At 37.3% G+C, this 22,850-nt stretch overlaps 1 protein-coding gene across 1 annotated transcript; it reads right to left on the bottom strand.

The window, feature by feature from the left end:
* Window positions 1–1,292: 1,292 nt before the first annotated feature.
* LOC121325752 (SUMO-activating enzyme subunit 2-like) lies at window positions 1,293–22,616 on the bottom strand. Its single transcript, XM_041268683.1, has 17 exons — window positions 22,157–22,616; window positions 18,921–19,004; window positions 18,495–18,565; window positions 13,329–13,393; window positions 12,555–12,655; window positions 11,893–12,014; window positions 10,478–10,545; window positions 9,938–10,059; window positions 9,592–9,691; window positions 7,416–7,576; window positions 7,063–7,156; window positions 6,323–6,435; window positions 5,941–6,096; window positions 5,325–5,421; window positions 4,290–4,395; window positions 3,552–3,688; window positions 1,293–3,297 (listed from the first exon to the last, which is right to left on the bottom strand). The coding sequence occupies exons 1-17, from the start codon at window positions 22,397–22,399 to the stop codon at window positions 3,104–3,106; spliced, it is 2,034 nt and encodes a 677-aa protein (XP_041124617.1). The 5' UTR covers window positions 22,400–22,616; the 3' UTR covers window positions 1,293–3,103.
* Window positions 22,617–22,850: the final 234 nt, after the last annotated feature.

Below are 22,850 nucleotides of genomic sequence, written 5' to 3'. Positions count from 1 at the left end.
TAAATTAAATGGACCAATAAACACTTAATTTCGACTCAGCTGAAAAGAGATACGGTAGTTTAGTAAAGGGCAGAAGGTTGTCTGACATCTTTTACATTAGATTTGAGACTGTTATTCAGGTGCCGTGCAATTGCTTTGAATAAAAAAAATTAAAAAAAAAAAAAAAAAAAAACACCTGGGTTGTTACGTTTAGGTCACAGTATTGTTTCCATGACAACCAATAATTATCATTTAATTGCACCTGACTTACTTGCGTATTCAATATTAAGAATTATCAGCTAGCATTGTCCATTAAATACCATTACCATAATACATAGATAATATGCCAATCATTATTAATACGGCTTTGCTGCAGTAGCAGTACGCCTGTAAAACAGATGATAGCACAGATGATAGCTATGGCACTGTCAATGTCAAACGTATCCCGTGTAAACAGTTAATTGTTTTCTGAAGATCTAGAAATACAGTCTCGTATTTCCCTCCTTACACCAAAGATCTAGAAATACAGTCTCGTATTTGTATAATGCAAGACACCTAAAGAACATAAAAAATATACCATTCATAGTTCAAGATTGAATTTTCATACCCTTTGTTAGGACTAGAAATTTTACCCCTCCCTTGTTTGTTTATATTCTTTATTTCAGTTTGGAATATGCAGACACACTTCTTGTCCTGTAGCAGTTTCACGCCAATGGTCTTGCTGCAGTCAGGCCCTGTGACCAATAGCACAGGAAGTGATTTTATACCAAGACTTTGAATTGTACCTGTCCCTAATTTATATATAAGAAACAACTCTGTAATCATACCTTCAACACAAGCAAACGGGAACCAGTGCTAATGTTTGATGTATATACACCGATAGGGCATTGGAGTCCAATAGTAGAGGCAGCACTGATCAAGGATCAGACTGGTGACTGTCTGCCAGCAAATGGAGTATGTGCTGTGTAGGTGGCGCCCCCTATGGTAATTTGCATCCTGTACAGGTGTTGGGTTCTGTTATTGCCTTCATGGTAAACTGCACATTCAAAAGATCAATGTTTGCTCATGTCATGCCATGCTGAAATGGCTTACTTAGCCTTTTCTATGTGGTACTCCATATGAGAATACACGTGCATAATGCAGAACAACAGTAAGAACAGCATAGCTACAAGTTTCGTGATGGGTTTAAGAAACTTCTGTGGATATGATGTTAAAACCAATTAAATAAACAGCAAATCAGCACCCAGAGTAAAATAGTCAATTTCTCACTTCAATACTTTCGCCTCTCATTAAAGCTGCAGGTATAACCAATATTCAGTCGTTCTTTATTTGGTCCAAAAGGTACAGTATAGTTTTGTGTTTTACAAAAATGTCAAATATAAATAACAGACTGTAGCAATACACACAAAAAAATGAGGCTTGCATCATTGTAACCTGGCCGCATACCTGTACTGAAAAACAAACTTAAGTCTTTCCCAGAAACGTATACGGTGATGCTGACGGAGTCAAATTGACAAAGCACGTGTTTCAAACATCACAGACTTTAATCAAAATTCCCTCCTTACACCAAATAGCAGGTGTAAAAATGTTAAGCTATGGTGCACAAGGGCAGCTGTCAGCCCTTCACATCACTAAAAATATAATCCTGTATAGTTAAAATAACTGCTTCCTGGTACATAATCACTTCCTGTGATGTGGGTCAGTTTGACCACTGGGGTGGAATTTGCCTACATCACAGGAAGTGATTAGGTACCAGGAAGTCGCTGCAGATTTAGTTAGAAAAAGTTGCTTTTGAAATACCTGCATATCCTGAATTAAATAATTACATAACAAAAACAAGAAAAGGAGGCCCAGATCTAATGTTTTTAGGTCCAAATGTGTGTGTGTGCATTTTTTTTTTTTTTTTTTTAAAACAGCCATGATTATCAGTTCTTTAGGCAGGGCCTACTTCAGTTACATTGGCAAAAATAAACTTTCCACTCAATATACCATATTCCTTCAAATTTAAGACACTTTTTAAAAATCGGCAACAAAAAAAAATGACTCTACTACCCGAGTACACAAACAGCAATGTGACTGACTACCAAGAAAAGGAGAAAAACTGGTATGGGTAAATCACAACTGGAAATGAGAAGCAGCACATAACTGTAATGCTATGTGTGACAGCCGCAAACTGCCTCCATATGCGTAATTGTGGTTGTAACTTCATAAATGCATTTGTTTTATTTTTTTCTAAAAAATAAGGTTGGGAAATTTGTGGGCGTCTTACATTCAAAGGAATACAGAACATAGTTATTCATAGGTGATTTTCCAATTAACAAGAGACTTCTCATTTCTTCAAAAAAACAGAATTGTGCACCAAATACTGTCCAGCTGTAAAAGCACACATTTTGAAGAGTAAACCATTCCATTCACCCACCCTGTGACTTCAAGACCTGCAAACAGCTTTTTTTTGACACAAATATAAACACTACTAAACACCCTTTGGCTTTTGTTGCCTGCTTTGTTCTACTTGTACTGCTGTCTACTTAGTCTCAAAACATGTGAAAAAAATCTGCTATTGGTCATTTACAAGCTGGGGCATTTTTGTGATAAAAAATAAATGAATAAATAAAATGTTAACTGAGTGAAAGGGCAACGTGTTTGTTAAAATATACTTAGCAACAATATGTACATGTTGTATAATTGTACAAACAGACAGTTCAGCGGATATTTTTTTGTGAATATGCGAGTTACTGCTTTGTTTTCATATTCTGGTCAATGTGCCGGTGTTCTAGAATGAAGCTGAAATTCACAGAACCTCACATAATGCCGCGTGAAAATGCTCAACATGGGGGCAAAGATGTTTTGACGTTAACTATACTACAAAATGGCAGGTTGTTCAAATAAATGTGAAAAAAAAGACCACACAAAGCCTTCTACTTGAGTTTCTAATAGTCTCTTAACCTACTAGTTCTGCATATAAGCAAATACATACGCACATTTGCCTATTTGCACTTATACGGTACACAACAGTAGTGAGGCAGTTAGAAAAGTGAAGGGGTGTTTGTTAATATTTTACAGCTTTCTTCTGACATTTGTACACATGGCTCAATTACAGACATAATGCAATCTGCAAGGCAGTCTAGTCCAGTGCAATGATGTCATCGTCTTCTTGCTGCGCTGAAGACGGGTTTGTGCGCATCTTTTTCGTTCGCATGCTCTCGTCCCCTTCCTGCAGCTTCCTCTTGTGGTTGGGGCCCTCCATGTTGATGTCGGTACTGCTAGAGGACGGTTCTTCATCAGAGTCCACAATCAACACTTCATCTTGAACTTGAGCTGGAAAGAGAGACCCCAGAGTAACAGATGAGCCATGCGTAGCAGTTGAAGCCACAGCCCTCGTCATTTACAGTGCCTCCCAATCTACAGATTAAGGTTTATCCCAACACGAACTTTGTCAAGCAGACAAACGTTTCAGTGAATACCTTTATCAGTGATTTTGTGTTTCTCTCTGCGTGTTTTAAACAGGCAAACTAAGCAAGTAGTATAGCCCAGGTTCTAGTCATCAGTGAGATGAAACAGCCTGCAATCACCTTTTGAAGTGGATGGCTGTGCACCATCATCGCTGCCATTGGCGATGCTCTTAGCAAGCTCCTCTGCGGTCTTCTCTATAGGCTTATCAGGGGTGTCCCCAACCACCTCAAACTCAACATCCTTCTCCAGGTCCTCGCTGGAGAAACAAAGAGGAAAAAAACAGTCAACACCATTTTCACAGAGAATATAGCAAGGTCAGGACAAAGTAACATGGTTGGAAACTCTCTATTCTTGTACTTGGTCCTGCATTTCAGAACTAGTCTGGTTTCGGTACTGTATATTATTGAAAAGGATCAGGTGCCAGGAATCAGGCAACAGCTACTCTGAACTGATTGCACTGTAGGATTTACCATAAGGAGTTCATGCAGCTACTGTAATCAGGGAGGACCACATCATTTAACATGGGTCTGATTGCAAACTCCTGGTCATTTCACTAATAAAACTCAGGGTGACCTGGGAGAGGACTTGGTGAGAACAAATACAGGACATTGACTCAGTGGCGATACTAAACTTGCATTTTGTTACATTATGTAATACATATAAAGGACAACTAGGAAAACACATGTTAAATAGCAGGGATTTCAAATCTATTAACTTGCATGATTCACTGATATAAAATCAATAACTGGCAAAGCTTTTAAACCAGAACAGTCACTGTTCAAGACAGTATTTAGTAACAAGGCAATTTTGACTGCACCACCATAAATAAAAAAACAAGGACCCAATCCTGCTCTTACCAGTGAAGGACGTTTACCAAGAGAGTATAATCTTGCAAGAAATCATCAGCCTGCAGCCGGCTTCCATGACGGATTCCAAATTCAGACAGACACTTGGAATTGTTTCCTGGGAAAAGAAAACAAACAAAACAGTGAAGCTTGTTGTAACAAATGTATTCACATAAGAGTGCCATCTAGTGGCCTATGAAAGTTACATCAGGCAGGATCTGCAGTCACAGAGACAAAATATTTGAAAACGCAATAATATTCTAGCAATTGGATAAACCTACAACCAGTGGATCTAAACACTGTGTAGATAGTTGAAATATGCTTGTACAGTAACAAGGTTATGAAAACCTATGTATTTCTGTATACAAAACGTCAGTGAGAGTCTTACTTTTAATGATTTAAATGGCAGCAGTATTTAGACTGACTCAACAGCCACTACAACCCAAGCAAGCCTCCCTGCCATTAGTATTAACATGCATTGGTGATGTATTTATACAAGTTCAGATTGTCATTTTACACATGTTAAAGTACTTCTGCCCTATGCTATATATATATATATATATATATATATATATATATATATATATATATATATATATATATATATATATATATATATATTATCACGTCAGTGGACTACGGCTGTCGGTCGGTGAGATTAAAATTATAAAAAAATTAAATATTTACTGCAAACATGACCCCTTTAGAAACTTGCTATACAACTGGTTTTAAATAAGGGTTCTGGAACTTCCGTTATCTCTAGCTTTCTACCATGTTTCAGGTTTTGTGAAAGTCTTGCGAAAAGGTATGAAGTTGAACAACCTTGGGCAATCCCTGGCAAGATCTTCTTGATTCCTAACAACTCTACACATCATAAAATGAAGGGTTCAATCCAGTTAAACATATTCCTCATTTAAATGTTCTCATTTGGGTGGTATAAATCCTGCTAAATACTTACTATCAGAACCTCAATATATTTCCTGATTGGGGAAAAAAAACAAATTCTACAGCCATAAGAAAAACACAAAAAAAACAACACAGCTTTACCCTGAGTTTCTCCTTCTTCTGAAGAAATCAGAATAGTCCCTTTACCATCCTCAATCTGAACGTCTGGAGCCACCATGCCAAATTTCTCTTTCAAAATCTGAAAGTCATTTTTGGTAAACAAACAGGTTCACACAAAAGAAATGAATTTTAATCCGGTATAGAACTGCTTGCTTTATTAGTAGAATTACGGTGAAAGAAAAAGCACTAACACACTGGCAGGCATACACTGGCAAAACAGGCCTCGAAATGCAACATCCAGTAAATGATTAAGCTTGTTTTTTCTGCACTAGAGAGTATTGTAGCAACACACATTGCCCGTCAGTGCTGTAATTACACAATTACAACTACAGCAAATGCAAAAATCACCAAAGACCTACATCCTACACAAATACTTGAGGGCGAGAAAGTCCTTTGCGAATTTAATCCCATTTGGATAAGGGATTTCATTTTTTTTAGATATTTGTAAAGCCACATATTAAGTGGAAAGTCAAATGGATTTCAAAACATTAACTACATCAATCCTTCGTAGAGCTACTAAGTAGTACCAATAGCTCCAGTAAGGTTAGTAGTTCATACAGTTTACAATCCTAAATGCTCAAGGTTAAGAGCCGCTCACCCTGTCCTGCAAGCTCAGCACTAGTGTTTTGTGCACATCCAGCTTGACCATCACCTCCGGCCGGCTGGCACACACGTAACAGTTGGCATTGGGAGGGTCCAGCGCACACGGCACCAAGAGCTTCTTCCTTGGGTTTGGCTGCTTGTTCAAAAAGATCTAGGCAAATAAAAACAAAAACTAAGGTTAAACATTACACATATCCAAGTATTTTCATTTTAGATTTATTTTATATGAAATGTATCAGGTTTTTTAGGCTACAGTATAAACTTGCATTAAAACACATTTATTAATTTAGGGATGCATTGTTATATTTTCATACTTGTACATTGACAAATTTAAACTGCTAAACTGTTATTAGCCTCGAGTGGCTGGAGATACTTACTGTTTTACACTGTTCAATATTCCCTGATAAAATCTTCAGACCCTCCAGAACAATCAAGCCTGCTATTACTGCATTAGTGGTAGCAATAGCTGGTATAATATTCCCTGCCATGGCTAGAGAAATAAACAAAGTTTAATCCATTAGTACTGAAAACACTGCCAAATAATGAACTGCAATTACAGCTTTTAATGCTGTACTATATGGGGGGGGGGGGGGGGGTAAAATGGTCCTGCAACACATAATGTATCATATAAATGTAACAGTTAAGATTTATGGAAGTATTTTGTGAGCTATAACCACTTTTCACCCTTTCAGTCCTGCCAGGACCTCAAGGTGCCACCTTATCTTTGAGCTGTATGTTAACATAAGCCGTTGGAAAACCCATTGGAACCTTGTGGGACTGCTGGGTCCCAGTCTGAGAAAGTATAAATATGTAAAAATAAATAAAAAAAAAAAATTGTCCTGTTCTCATGTATACTTAAAGGAGTTCCTTCTTCAACTCAACAAAAATAATTCAGGAATGAAAAGGGTTAAACCAGCAGTTAAGAAAATAAGTTGAAGTTAAGCATGGAAAATACTTCCAAAAAGCTTGGAAACCAGTTAAATGCATAAGATAACTTAGCACTTTAAAAGTATCAACGTCTAAAACAGCATGACATTCTATTAGATGGGGCGAGTGATGTGCAGAACGCACTGCTTCCCCGCACTGCTTCCTTGGTTCTGCACAGCACAGAACTCACACTTGACATCAAAGAGACTCTTCATGTTCATACTGAAGATGTGCATGCGCAGGTTGGACGCTGATGTCACAAAATCCATCGCTGGAGGGTCATCCTGTGAGCATTGTCAAATGTAGGTGTTATCTTTACATAAGTAAGAATGTTATATTCAATATTTCTTCACGGTATCTTCCAGTTAAATGCTGTACACATACAATCTTAAAACAAATACATGTTGCAGCAGTTATACAAAAGAAATAAATAAATACATAAATAGGAAGGGCTTATCATGATGGTCAATTGATTACAAAAGTCCCCATTATGTTAAATGTTTAGTAAATGACTCAGAACTAATAACCCTACTCCACGCTCACCTTGTCCCACATGAGCTCTGCTCCATCTCCCTTCTCATACAGCTGGCCTCTTAGAGTCTCCACACTCCTGGCAAACAGCTGGGAGCAGCTTTTAATATCCAGCACTTGCTGGTCCTTCAACCCTGCTGTGGAGGACTCTGCCTGGAGGGCACTGCTCCCCTCTGAGAAAGAAAAGACGTAACCAATCTCTCACACCAACTGTATTCTGTAGATATAATAATATCAGAAGAAATGTCAGTAACAAAGATCCCTGCCATGGCTGTAAATCTAAAACATAGATCCCCAGATTCAGATCATCTCAATACAATGCTAATGTCCTTATCTAATATTTTTGCAATTTACTTATTTATACAGGGAATTAACCCAACATCACATTAATGACGCTATAAAGTGAAACATACAACTGTACATCTTGTTTATGCACCTTCACCAAGTCCCTGACAGAGACCGTGAAGACTCACATAAGAGAGCACTGCGTTTAAATTCACTAGCCATCGACAATGGAGGTTTCTTCTTTAGGTTGCAGGGGGCAGTCTTGCTAGTAGGGATGGGTCAGTATACCGGTTTTCGGTTTACCGTGGTTAGGTACATTACTGTATTAATACCGTTGCTTTCATTCTAAACCGCAATTATCGTAATTCGGTTATACACCAGTTAACGCATTTTTTCAACTGCAAACACAATCAGTCTTCTAAAGCGATGGTACTTGCAGCCTTAAAGTGTCTGAGGAAGATCTTTTTGTGAAGTGATACTGTATTTTGATAATGGTTTTGATGGAAACTGTCAACGACACAGAATACACGTTTCAATTGCTGCATTCTGTTACCTAGAGCTTGCGGTGCTGGCTGCTGTCTTTCTAACGTCACACGCAGCTTTTAGAGAAACGCCTTCTCCAAACCTTCAGCGTAGCACACATTTTCAATGTGCTATATTTACATTTGTCTGGATTATTAAGTCAGTTTAATGTAAGAGAGTAACATCATCTTTGTTGTAAAATTATACATCACTTATTTAGTACATTATGTTTTTTTTTTTTAATTGATTTATTTATTTAATATAGCGTTGACAAGGCTGTTCATGGCTTCACTGTATAATGATAAAATGTTGTTCGCCTCCACTAACAAGATGGCAGCAGTAGTTTTAATGGTTATTTGCATTACGATTAGCAGGTCACTCGTGATCTTTGCATCGTCCCTTTGGTTCACACCCGCAGTCAGTCTCCTGTAGTAACATTTCAAAGCTGCGCTGGGCTATACAGAATCTGCACAGATTTCTGTGGGTCTTGAGTTATGTCTACCGCGCATCTGAGATTCTGTGCAGCACTGTGGAAATCTGCACTAAGAACACGACCAATGTCTCAAACAAAACAGACCCACAACTGCAGCAGGATAGCCTACTTATTATCAATGTAGTTTTCTTTAAACAAGTTGTAACAGTATTCCAATTTCCTTAGGTAAGTGAAGAATTTTTTATTTATTTATTTATTTATTTATTTAAACAAACGCCACACGTGTAATAATCACTGGAAGCTTACTTGTGCAATGTCGTAAATGTAAATCCAATAACACGTTTTAGCATTAAAATATATATATATTATATATATATATTTTTTTTGCTATACATATTTTATTTATCCGGTTGAAAAAATAAACGACTCATCTCTGCTCTTATAGCCTGTGGTACATGTTTGTGTTTTCCCAATTCTATTTGCCATTAGCTAAACCCAGTATTTATTTATTTATTTATTGAATTTTATATGTTAAAATACAAACTACAGCACCACGTCATTTTGAGCAAATAATAGATCTCAATACTGCTGTAGTATAACGTTGAGAGTGTACAACTTCAGGTTTTTTTTATTATTATTATTCCGATTGTCTTTTTAAAAAAGAAACGCACCACGTTATTTGGTATAGTAAAATACTAAATACCAAATGTTTAAATCATCCCATGAAAGGAAGTGTGTTTTGTTGGTTTTATTTTTGTGAATTACGGTAATTTAAGTGAATTACATTAGTCTTTCTTCTTTTGAGTCTTTATTTGATAACTTGCATGATGTACTGTATATTGTGATATTAAGGTTACCACGGTATTTTTTTTTTTTTTTAAGGTTATCATACCGTGAATTTCATACCGTCCCGTCCCTACTTGCTAGTAACCAAATACACAAGCTTACCTAGTTTTTGAACTTCATTCCAGTCCAAGGGGACAGGAGCTTTCCTTTTCTTCCACAGCTTGTCCATAGTTAGCAAGTACTTGATGTCATCGTTAAAAAGCTTTTTTTAAAAAAAAAAACAAACAAAAAAAAAAAAAAAAAAAAACTCCATAGTAATTAGTATGTATTTAAAAATCTTATCACCATATATGCCGAAACTAAATATAAGCTCTATCAGGTATTTTCTTCTTCATTGTTAGGGGCAGAAATACATACTGGTCAACAAAATGCTAATCTAGTCAAGGGCAGACACCAAGGAATTCCATTATAAAAGTGAGCAGGACAGAATGGACAGCTGGTACAGTACCTTGTTGAAGAGCTTGACTGGGTCATAGCCAATAGATTTAGCCCAGGTTTTTGTGGAGACTCTCTTGATGTCCCCGTCTTCATTAGAAGCTCCAGCTCTGGCTGCCGTCTCTGCTGGCTCCCCTGCGAAACACACACAACTATTAGGTACTGTAAAGGATTTGCCCTGCAATGGGTTATAAAATTTATCTGATGAAATGGTTAGGTGTCAACACTATAGAAGATCTGTCTCAATCAAATCAATCAATCTATTTTACATAGCACCTTTCATAGTGGAACACCATTACGAAGCGCTTTACAAAAAGACATTTATAATACATTTTCAATTACAGGACCTTTCCTTGTGAAACTCTCATTGTCTTTCTTGGCCTTTTCAACAAAAGTATACATCATATGTTGCATGTTTAGCAATTTTTGTGCGATTTACATTGTAAACATGTGATGTAGTGCTCAATATCTGCAGTTAAACAGTACTTTACTGATGCATTTCTGGTTTTGTTTTTTTTTTTTTTTTTTTTTTTTTTTTTTTTTTGGAACTTACAGGCAGCTTCAGGGTCTGCTGTGTCAGGAGAGACTTCCTGATCAGCATCCTCCTCTCCAAAGAGTTGGCTGGAAGAATAAACAAAAAACCAAAACGAATAACAAACCTGACAGAATTTTACCCCTGATTTTCTGCCCAATTTAGGATGTCCAAATACATTCGCTCACAGCAGCAATTCCCCACACAGCTCAGGAGAACTGAATGTTCAGAAGGAGTCCTCTAATCCCACAACTAACTTACTCTTTTACACCCAGGAACTGAAGAGTGAGCAAGCAGCTTCTGAAGGACAAAGGCCAACCCTGCAGGCATCACTGCAAGTAGGGTCCACTGTAGGCCGATGAAGCGATACAGTGTCCACTGGTTATACCGCCATAACATATGGAAGAGCCACAGCCAATACAACGCTCCCTCTGGAATCCCTACCGAAGACCAGCGACTTTGCACAGCCAGGATGCAAACCTGTGCCCCCGACTGTATGATTAACCCTGCTGTGCTATTACCAGGGCAGAAGCCCTGAAATTAGTTCTTTTGTTTCTATATAAAACATCTATCAAACAGTTCTACTAAATGTGGATTGATCAAACTTCTATAAACCTTATACATGTTACAGCACAACTTTGTCACATTAACAAAACAATATCGCTAAAAGTCAACCACAAGCCATAATAGTAGTACAGTATTTCATGTTAGATTTCAAAATGTCACATTTAAATGTGTCAGTTTTTCAACTACTTTCAGTTTAACTACAGTTAAGGTAACATTATTTAGCAGGATTCATTCTACCTTATGATGCAAAAGGCTGGATATAATAGTTAAAAGCTTTTAGAAAGATTTCCCCTAGTGTTTTAAAACTACACTAAGCGTTTCTATTTTTAGCCAATGAATCTATTCTATGGTAGGCTTTTCATTCCAGCCCCCACACAACATTCAAACATACTGCTTCAACAAAAGGAATAGCAATCGTTTCTTGAAGCAATTACCATTCTTGTGTTATTATTAGAAATAGTACATTGTGTGCTAGAACAGAAACTCAAACCACCAAAAACATAGGATTTTGCAACAAGATACTGTACACATCTAACCCCGCAGGAGCACAAAGACCAACTGCAGCAATCGCAGTGGGCCATCAACAGACCACATAGGCAATTTGGCACTTCCAGGATTTAAACCAGCAAGATCCTGATCATATGACTCATTTTTGCATAGTAGTGCTTTCACTGGATAAGCCACTGTGGACTCATACCAAACTATGCTTTTCAGCTTGTAGTTACAAGCACAACATAAAAGACAGATAAGAACCCACGTACTTCTGACCAAAATCTCTTTTGTGTACGAGAAGTTTAACAAAACATTTTGGGCACAAACAACTTAATTCTGCTCTTGATTCCCTCCAGATTGCCTGTGGAGCTCCTTACTTGTACAGATACTTTGCCCACACGATGCAGTGGATGGGCTCCGATGGGGTGTTGCGGATGGTACAGCCTGGGAAAGTTTTCTGTGTTGGTTTTGGTTGGCACTCGTAACACTCCGTTACGCCCTGTATGGCAAGAGAAAGAACTATGACCTTGTTTTGGGGAAGGCTGCTTCTCATACAGTCGAACCAGAACTAACCTCTCTCTCCAGGGGGACTACACCTTTGTGGCTGCTTATTTAAGATCCCTTTGCCATTCACCAAGTGGTCCAATACTTACCAACCACAAATAATGTTTTATCTCCCAAATAGAGAATGATAGAAGCACCTTAAAATAAGCAGCCACAAATGTTCTTTGGTGATTGTCGGTTATTTTGGTTTCACTGTATTCATTTATTTGATGGCAATTATAAAAGGGTTTTTTTGAGGATAAAATCTGCCCTCATTCTGTATTCACAATTTCTTCAGTGTACGAACGGTTCCTATTGAGACATACAGCGCCACACTACACAGATTCACCCCACCAATAATCCTTAGTGACAATTATTTCCAGAGGTTTAAGAAATGGTTGCATGCAGATTGTGCTTTTACAATAAAAACCTCTCAACTTTCAAGCATGGCTGAAGTGGTGTTGAATGTGGGTAAAAATGATCCTCCCGGGTTTACCTTCTTAATGACAGCGACTTGCCCCAGGTAGCCAGCCGTCCCGCTCTCTATGAGGGGGATGTCAGCAGCCAGACACATCCTGTTCACATGGTTACGGGCGGCTGGAAGAGAAGCAACCGTTAATAAGTACACATAAAAGAGGCTGTATTTTGCTTGACAAAAACTATATTCCACTCCAAAAATCTCTTTTTGCACTTGCTTTAAAAGTTGAGTCAGTCAGATACCACACTATTTAACAAAAGCAATTAGGAGAGCTGGCAGCACCCTCTTTATATGTTTTCTATAACAACCAAGTCAAGCAGACTAACGTTTCAGCCAGTGCCGAACTCTGGATTTGTTGGCTTGGTTTTAAAACCTGTATACGCCTTCATAATGGTCAGGGGGGGATCGAAACACGCACAACTGCAGAAATAACTATCGAAACACGCACAACTGCAGAAATAACTAACCCCCCCCCCCCCCCCCCCCCGAAGCACACACTAACTGGCTAATATATGATTAATTCAAGTGCACATTGATGTGATTTGTTGTATTCGGCAATCACCCCTCTAGCCGAAACATTGGTTTAACACTTTGAATTGTTTATTATCCTAAACCATTTGTAATTTACCAGGAATTTTTTCTAAATACTTGTTTTCCCTTATAACAAGGATGAAATAACTTGGGGTACAAAAGGTTATATACAGTAGGGCCCTGGCTAAAATGTAAAATATGCGCTTATCTAGTGAGATCACTGAATTTGATCCAGCAGACAATTTTGTAAATTTACTATACCTCTGTTATCCAAAGCATTCATGACAAGCATAAACTTCCTGAAAAACTCCACGTTGTAATCTGGGCTATAGAAAAAAAAAAGTACAGATTACAACAAATGCACAAACAGACCAACATGACCCTGCATTCTGCAAAATGGTGTATTTTCAACGACGTCCAGTATACCACAACAAATATTCTTCTGCACACAAACAAATTGTGCCTATTGTTTGCCTCTAAATGAAATGAGGTTCAACAAAAAAAATTGTAGCACAGGAAATCATTTGCGTAACAACTATATTCAATAATAGTCCAACAGTTCACAACATGTTGGCTCTCTCTCAGGGACAGCATGCTTTTCCGGACTGAGGATTTGATTCGGCTTCGTTGATGCAAAGTGCTGAAATGCTTGAGTAAAAACTGTCCTTTGTTTGAGAGTTGTGTTTGAGATACCATCAGGTTCGTGAAACACTCCAAACCTTTAGAAATGTTTACAAAAATCCCAGGGGAAGCCCATATCCCACATAGGGATGTCATGGTATCAAATTTTGACGGTATGGTAACAGTCAAAAAATATTGCAGGTTCTCCCATGGCCTTTTCAGCCAGGCGGGCCGCCTAGCGAAGTGGCTGTTGTTGCCTGGCTGAAAAAACCCAATCCGCCCGTCTTGCAGATGCTACTGTACCTTTAACAATAAGAATTGATTGCGCTTCTGTGAAAAAAATAAAAATATTCAAACCACATGACAGGTGTGTTATGTCTTAACACAACATTTAACCAATCAGAGAGTTGAAGGGGCAGGTTTGTGTGTTAGGAACTTCAGGAAGCTAAAATGTTAAAATGACTGCTAAAAAAATATCAGATTATTTTCAAAGCAAAAATAGTCAATGAATGCAGGGGGTCAAAACAAGTTGGCGATCGGCGCAGTCCACCACCTAACACTATTTGCGCTGGCTACTTTATTAAATATTCATATTTTTGGGCGTCATTATTCAGTCCATTTTTTTGTCGTACTATTGTACTGTAAGGTGATATAATACATGCTAGCTATACATATGTACAAAAAAAAAATGCATTCCTTATGTACCCAGGTGCTTGTGAGACATATTGGGGGTTCATGTATAAAGGCTGTACAGGATATCAGCTGAACACTTGTCAGCTGATATACAAAATGCTTAAGTGCAGAGGTGCTGGATTATTAAATTACACTCCGGTTTCATGCAGCAGTTGTGCCGGTGACCAAACATGTGGGAGTACTGTATTTAAAAAAAAAAAAAAAAAAAAAAAAAAAAAAGTTAAAATGAACAGTTGCATTCCAAAAAGTAGAACAGCGAAAAACAAAAACAGACTAGCATTAACAAAACACCCTGAAAACTCAAGGAAAATAATTTAAAGAAGTAATATCTCAATAATTATGCTAAAAAGGAAGTGAAAAGGTTACCTTTTTTTTTGTCAAATCGTAGAATGCCCAATAAGCACGGTAATAATAAAACAGTAAGAAAAATGTACAACACAAAAAAGCAACCAGATACAGTCAACAAAACACAACACATTATTCAAATTATTTTGTCGTATTATATTTAAAGGTAAGGCAAGTTTATTTTTTTGTTAAAAGTGCTCCCGGCTCGAACGTTCTGCCACTGGCTGTACAGACTTCCTGGGGAGAACCCTGTATCTTCACGGCGGCAAGCCATCATTTTTTTGTAATCTGTTTTTAAATGGTTATTTAAAAGAAATACAGTCGTCATTTTTTAACAAGAAAAATAACTAAAATGTAAAGTTTTAAAACAAAACACATACTCGTACTACAATTCTATCAGGCACTACCGAACTGGAAGTAGAGTTCACTCCAGCTCAGCAAAATAATGCTGCTTTTTATTTCAAATTATTGTGGAGAAACACCAAAATATGAACGGCAGGGGGCAAGGATGTGACCACTACAACTAAATACCCTCTTCATCTTTCAGTTTGCGAGGCATTCCTATAGTTAAGACAGGGGTTTACAAATCGGGGCACCCTTAGGAGTCATAGGGGGTACGCAAGTCGACTCCGAAATGCGCAAATAAAAATTAAAGTTTATAATGATCTTGAATTTAACGGTATTATATATTCTCTAAACCACGGTGTACTTATTTTATCTGTTTAGCAGCTCAAAATGAACGGCTAATGAAAAAAACAAAACAAAAACACAGACTCTACCACGTCCACATTTTCCACCTGTACGCATGCGCGATTTCAATTGCGTGGATTTCCACTCTGATATATAGGTGAAGCAGGGGTCTGGCGATTGTGCTTGGGGTGCGGTCTGTGCTGCTCATGATCTTTGCTGTTTTCAACTTGTCGTACCAGTGAAGCACAGTGTTTCTGCTTTTTTTTTTTATAAGTACAAATGCTCTGGTAAACATCCATAGTCATCATAGTTGGACAGTTTATGTTTATTACCGCAACTGCATTTTATTAAAAGCAATAGCGGCTGGTTGAATGTGTGTTGGGTGTTTGATACATTTCTTGCAATAGAAAAAGAAGGGAACCACAAGTCAGAAAGTGCAAAGCAACATAGTTATACAGAGTCCCTTTGGATCATTTTTAGTTAGCAATTAATTCTAGTTTTATCTTGAGGTTAATGTTTTTGATACTGTAAACATTTAAAACAGCACACAATTATGCTGAGCTGGGAAGTAAACAGTAACATGATAATCACTTACAGTGCAGACTACTTTGTATTATTTATAATGACTTTTCCCAACAGAATTTGCATCCAAGTTTTAAGAATGAAGCTTACTGTTTGGTTGTCTGTCTCAGCAATTTGTCAGTCCCAGACTGTTGTGTAAAATTATATATTAAATACACAGGAGAAAAAAAAGCTATGTTAGCAGATTATTCTGCTTTTTATTGCAAATGTGGTACCATTCACTGAGAGAAAATTGCAAAGGGTACTTTAGCTGAAACCTCCCGACAGAAGGGGTAGTTTAAAAAAAAAGGTTAAAAACCAGAGTTAAAAGAAACAGTGTTACCTAGCAGTATCCAATCGAGTGCATTTTAAGACATGCAGTGCCCGCCCACTGATCTCTCAGCAGAGTGCAAAACTTAAGACAGCACCTGCAATTTTTTTTAATTTTTTTTTTTGGACTGCAGTTAACAGTAACGAACATAAAGGAAAGAACTAATGCTAAGATGAGTATAAGTTAAGCAACACCTAGTAGACTTATTTTTTCAAATGGGAAAAAAGTTGTATTCATTTTTTAATACATAAAACCAAAATACCTACAACACTATCAACTCGAGGTGACGGCAATATCTTTACAATACAGTTTAAAATAAAAAATACAATTGCCTGTAGCATCTTAGACTTAGTTATTTAGTAATAAATGCAGACTTTTTGATTATCTGCATTGGTGTGTGCTTACTGCAGATAGATAATTGCTACTGTTACTAATTTGGTTTGGTATATAGGAAGGCAGTGAAAAGTTAGTGCTTTGTTCTTGCTGATTTTTTTGAGTATTTGTTTCATTTACTGACAATCACGTTTGGTAGCGATCATTGTTTAGTAAGGTGGTCTATATTAAATATGACATCCCTTATTTAATAGCCTACTCGGATAATCTCATGCATGGCAGTTTTCAGAACTTGAGACGTCTGTTCATTAGTTAGTTCTAATGAACACAGTGGCTCACCGATGGACACACAGTAAATAAAAACACATGTTTGTATCCCTTTAAACCGTGTGAACTCGGTAATCATGGTATAGAAAAATGGTTCTGGTTTACTGCGACATCATTAGTCCCATACAATCTCAGCCAACTAACAGAGATGGCTGGAAGACTGTCCTTTTAACTCTGGAGATCTGGAATGAGCAACTACTGGTGCAGCTGGCTTGGTTCAATTATCGCTCAATAATTTGAACTACAGAAGCACACACTAGTTTACCATAACTTATATCAACCAATAAAACCCAAGGAATTAATTGCCTAGTTGTCAAAACGCAAATCGACACCAGAGCTTATCAGTAATGCCAGGGTGCAGGAGTCAAAAGAGTAGGGCTGGGAATAATGTGTTTTTTTTTTTTTTTTTTTTTTTTTACCATCGATGCATTGTTTTTTTGATAACGCAAATTAAGACAGACATTTTTAGTACTGCAATTTACAAAAATTAAACGTTTCTCCTGTCTAGCTCCAGTTTAACTTTTTTACACATTTCAAATGATCCGTCGGTCACACTACATAACTCTGTTCCTCACAAAAGGTTAATAAAAAAAATTTAAATATTACTTTATGCTCAGCATTCGACAGGTTTTTTTTGTTTGTTTTTTTTTTTTTTTTAAACGTTAATTAAACATGATCATGATCTTTCATGTTAAAAACGTTGACATGCAAACAAGCCTTTGAAAAATATACCGTTGCATGGCTGCAGAGCAGGCACTACATTAATTAAAAGTTTAAAGTTTTTCCGGTAGCTTTACATTTCCTGATTTGCCCCGCCCCCCAAACCCCCTTCCCCAAATGTTATTAATGAATACAAATGTTTACCTCAATATGAATAATATGCAGTTCTCAGAATTCCATGCATTACAATTGCAGTGGGTACCCTATTTCCAATAAAAAACTCAATACAGTACCAATTAAAATATTCTGAAGAGTTCTTTTATCTCGTACACAATAATTAAGCTTTAAGGTTAAGTTACTTTTGTTTGTTTTTTTCCCCCCCAACCATCAAGGGTTATTTTATCTATCAGTGGTTATTCTCACGATTCGATGCATCGCCCCAGCCCTACAAAAGAGTTCAACTCCCCAATTCAATAGGTTCAAAATTAAAGGTGCCCCTTAGACTGCTGCACCCTCAAACTACTGGCAAGCTCTTATGTTCAGTAAACAGGGAAACCAATTGCTTTATTGATCACTTATTAGATCAATGGTTTTGAAGTAACCTCAACGGTCCAGGTTTTTGTTTAATCCAGAACATGTGTTTTAAACATGCATTGTTTTCTACTGCACATAAACAAAGAGCTACAGTCTTTAAAGAGTGTGTAGCTTCAGTGATTGCTCAAGAGTCTATGTCCAGCTCCAGACTGCAAGCTGAGCCCATTGAGACAATGGTATGGGGTACTTGTGGAACATGAAAATGAAAAACCCTTTAGATAAATCCCCAGTACTTTAGCAGGAAACAAATATTGATATTAATTACAACTTACTTCATAATGCTATCGTGGTAGGCTGTAATGTTGGCTTTGGGACAAAACTGTAAAACGCTTTCCTTAGCAACCTGAAAAAAAACAAACAAAAAAAACATACAATCAACATGATTTTCAATATGCTATTGGCCCTATTCACATACGTAGCATATGGTTTAAACATTTAGAATGCCCTGTCAATGACATTCTGAGTGCAAGATATAAATTAGAAGTGTTCAATTACACCAATGATGATGCACCAAATAAATAACTTCAGGGGTTCATTTAAGAGTTCTGCATGCGCTAGCAGGTCAAACAAACAATTGTTTTTACTTTTTACAAAAAAAAAAATATGGTTTGGGTAAATGCTTTGTGAAAATTGTTTTCAATCTTTGTTGGTCAAGCACTTAAACACATAAGCATGCACCAATAGGAGTTCTCTCTCACCTGTGCTTTTGACTTTCCAACATGTTTCTTCTGGAACAGAAACTGACGGTTAAGGTTACTGACATCGATGATGTCAAGATCAATCTGGAAAGAATTACGGAAAATCAAAAATGTATCTGACATTAAAAAAAAAAATAAAACCTGAAATGTAATTCATGATTTGCCCACATTTCTGTTACAGCACACAAGTACCAGATCTTCCACAGCTATTGTCCAATTACATTTGCCAAGGGCCAGATTATCATATGGAATGTATGTTCATAAGTGTTTGGTGGCTACATATTACATAAAAACGAAAACCTGATACTAATGTTCTTAATCTGTTTTAATACACCCTGTTGTAGTTTAAACGTTTAGACGCTTTGTCATTGAGTGCGAGACCTACACGCAGCAAAACCGGGTAATTATCATCCAGGTGTGTTAAAACTTGGTATCCAATCCATCAGTCCAAGATCAATTGGTTGAACGTATATAATACACATTCTTAGTAGAATGTTATTCTGCATTCAGTGACTGTAGGTCATGGTCCATCCAAATATGTGGTGTGTGCCCCACATTTTCTCTCTTAGCTACAGCTGTGGACAAAAGTTTTGCATCACCCTATAGAATTAATTAATTTTGCCAAATGAATGAACTGCTGAATAATGTTACCATAGCATATTAAATTACATATCGCTTTGCAGTTTTCCATAAACTTAACAGAAAACTGATAACTAAAATATTGTACTACTATTTTGGCTTCCGGTAGACTTTTGCAATATGGTTTTGATTACATAATGTTAAATAAAATATCCAAATTATGTTCATATAGTTTTTTTTTTTTTCTCAGTCCTAAAATTCTAGATGATGCAAAAGTTTTGGCCATAGCCGTACACGGAGCTGCAGTACTAGGGAAAGCTTAACTAGTGCTTCAAGTCGCAGCTTCCCTATTTTGCTCACTCTAGGTGCTGTAGTGTCAATCATGGGGTTTCCATGCATGTTAACTTACAAGTGAAATGGCGATGCGTGTGCACCTTTGGGAGAATTACTTGGGTAAATCAGGTTTGTGGCCAAAAAAAATGACCAAAGAGGAACAGGGTAAATCTCATTTACTCGTGTAAATGATGAAACACACGGGAACTCCAAGCCCAGTTTTGCATGGCAACCCGCATTTCACGTGGAAATGTTAATGAGCGTGTTTATTCTTAACTATAAATATTGCAAGGAAGCAGGTCAGTTGTCACTGTGGATTTCAAGATGGCAGAAAGCAGTGGCTGATGGGCGATTTTATGGTTAGTAGTGGTGTAGTTCACCTTAATAATAATGCGGGCGTTTTTATTTATTTATTTATTTATCTTGCAGTCTGGTCTATCATGTTGTATACCGCTTGTGGGTTTACAGTTCTGTATAAAGCCACTTAACATGAACCGTGTTATGCCAGTGTTATAATATTAATGCAGCTGTTTGAGAATACCCTTGCTGCTTAAATGCCTAACTGAATTAATTCCCGTCCTTTTTTGATCCTAAAGACAATGCATGTCTGCCCTCCATGTTAGTAAATATAGTTGGTCAACTAGGAGTTACTATGAGCCAAGTTGGTGGCATGAGCCAACTCGATCGCCCAAAACAGTGCAACAACATGAGAATCTCGGACAACGAGACTCCTCAGATCGCTCCTGACCACCAACTGAAACTGGCAGCTGAGGTAACCTTCACAGTCAGCTTATAATAAGGAGAACTGGATTTGTATCTGAGTCGCTGGCTGGAACTTACAGAAACACCTATACTATAACATGGGTTTGCTTGTTTTGGGCTTGTTTTGAAAGGCAGTGTCGCTTTTTTTTTTTTTCTCATTGAGACTTGGCAACACTGGTAACCTTTCCAGTCTGTCTCACAGCAGGCAGTGCCAGTTTTGGGAACGAACTAATGCTGCACTTCAGTCCATTTTACCAGTATCCGCCACCTCCTTTTCAAGTGTCCACTACCCATATTTGCCAAAGCGTGGTGTTGAATGCTTTCTCAGCAGCTGTCAGCCGTCTAGACAGGTAGGGCTCCTAACCCTGGGTAGTATACACAGCATCACCCGATCCCCTATATGCTGTATCGCCTGAATGAAAGGCATATATTATAACGTCTCTGCTGGTTTTCAGCTATGGTGATCTGCAATACCTGTTGGTCAGTTTCATTTTATATCTCCGAGTTTATTTTTAATAAATGAGTCGTACGATACATTAGTTGAAACAGTACTTCCTACTAATGACATTTGAAAGGCAATTTCGGCAAGAGTAGTAAAACACATTATTAACCAGCCAGGCACGAGGTATTTTGCTTTATTAAAGCAGCTTAGATTCACTCATATACCAGTTCTCTGCGCATGGAAACCACATTTTCACAAAAGTTCACCAGTAATCTTCAAAAACAGCAGTAGTACTTTAGGCATAGCTAATTCACATATATTCCCCCCCCCCCCTTTCCCATTCATTTACATGACAGCAAAGCCTGGTTTACTCGAGTAAAATAAATTGAGCGAATGGAAACCCAAAAAAACATTTTACACGAGACATTTTTCTCGTGTAAATGTCTCGAGATAAAAAAAATAAAAATTAAAATCGCATGGAAACCCCCTGAATGTTGTTTCACTGGGTCTTGTGCCTGCTGCTGAGTTAAAACATTTAATGAATGTAAACAATCCGGACTGTCTTCGAGATTTACTTACTTATCAGCAGCATATTACATTTCCAAACTACAAAGGTTTTTTTTTTTTTCGGAATTTTGTTGCATGCTACCGATTGAGCATTTTTTTCAATTATTATTAGTGACGTGTTAATGTCAAACACTATCGAGTGTTTGTACCAGCAATGCAAAAGCTGTCGGGTAGGTCTGCTTTTAAAATTGAAACAATAGCCTGTACAGCAGGGAGAAGACAGTTTTAAATAACAATTTAAATGTCCGTACTATTTAATTAATGATTTGTTTATATATATATACACACATACATACAATTAATTTGATCAAAACATTTTGAAAGTATGAGTTACGATTCATCCTCGCATATATTAATACTATAAATAACCGGCAATCACAGCAAGTAGCATAAGGGTTTTCTAACTGCCTAACGAAAGTTTTCATTCAATTAAATTGCTTTCATTCTCGCAGTGTTGGCCTGACTGAATTCCTTTTCCCTCTTTTTTTGTTTCATACAGTCAGTGAGAGTCCCGCTGTCCAAAGCGGTCAGTAGCAGCTATCTCCCAACTCACCACTTCGATGTTGGAGAATCCGGTAAGGACGAGGTTTTTGAGAAGCTCACAACCGATTCCTCCAGCTCCTACCACAAGGACCCGACAAACGGAGACTGTCTCTGCTAGCTCTTTATGGAGGGATCCCACCAGCGCCATCATGGAGCGGCAATAGTACCGGGACAGACTGACAAGGGCCATCAAAAACAAGAAGATAAACGAACAGCACTGAGCGGCAGCTGCCTTGTAGTCTTGCATCTCCATCTGTGGGCCTGGAGGACTGCAGTCATCTTTAAATAATGACCGGGGTTCTTATTTAATTGTAAAATAGGGAGAAATAGTGTTTTTTTTTTTTTTTTTTAATTTGTAACAAATTAAGAACTCCATCAGTACAAATAAAATTATAATTTGTTATTTTATTTTAGGTTTTACAGACTGTACGTCGACAGTTCAGGATAATTTAATTTTACACTACCTTCTAAATAAAATAAATAAATAAACAAATTAAGTCGTGGATAAACCTCATTTGATCTAATCAAATAATAAACAGCAGTGCTTGTACTGTAAATTGTGAGAAAAAACAAGCAAAGCCCGTCTTTAAACAAATACATCGTTTATAACATTACTTACCTGTTTTTATTTTAATGGATCACTTACGTGCTTTTGTAATATATATATATATATATATAGAGAGAGAGAGAGAGACGCTTGTTTA

This window comes from Polyodon spathula, chromosome 13, assembly GCF_017654505.1.
Source record: "Polyodon spathula isolate WHYD16114869_AA chromosome 13, ASM1765450v1, whole genome shotgun sequence".
NCBI lineage: Eukaryota > Metazoa > Chordata > Actinopteri > Acipenseriformes > Polyodontidae > Polyodon > Polyodon spathula.
Note: the sequence above shows the minus strand (reverse complement) of the source record. Positions and strands in the feature narration are given on the sequence as shown.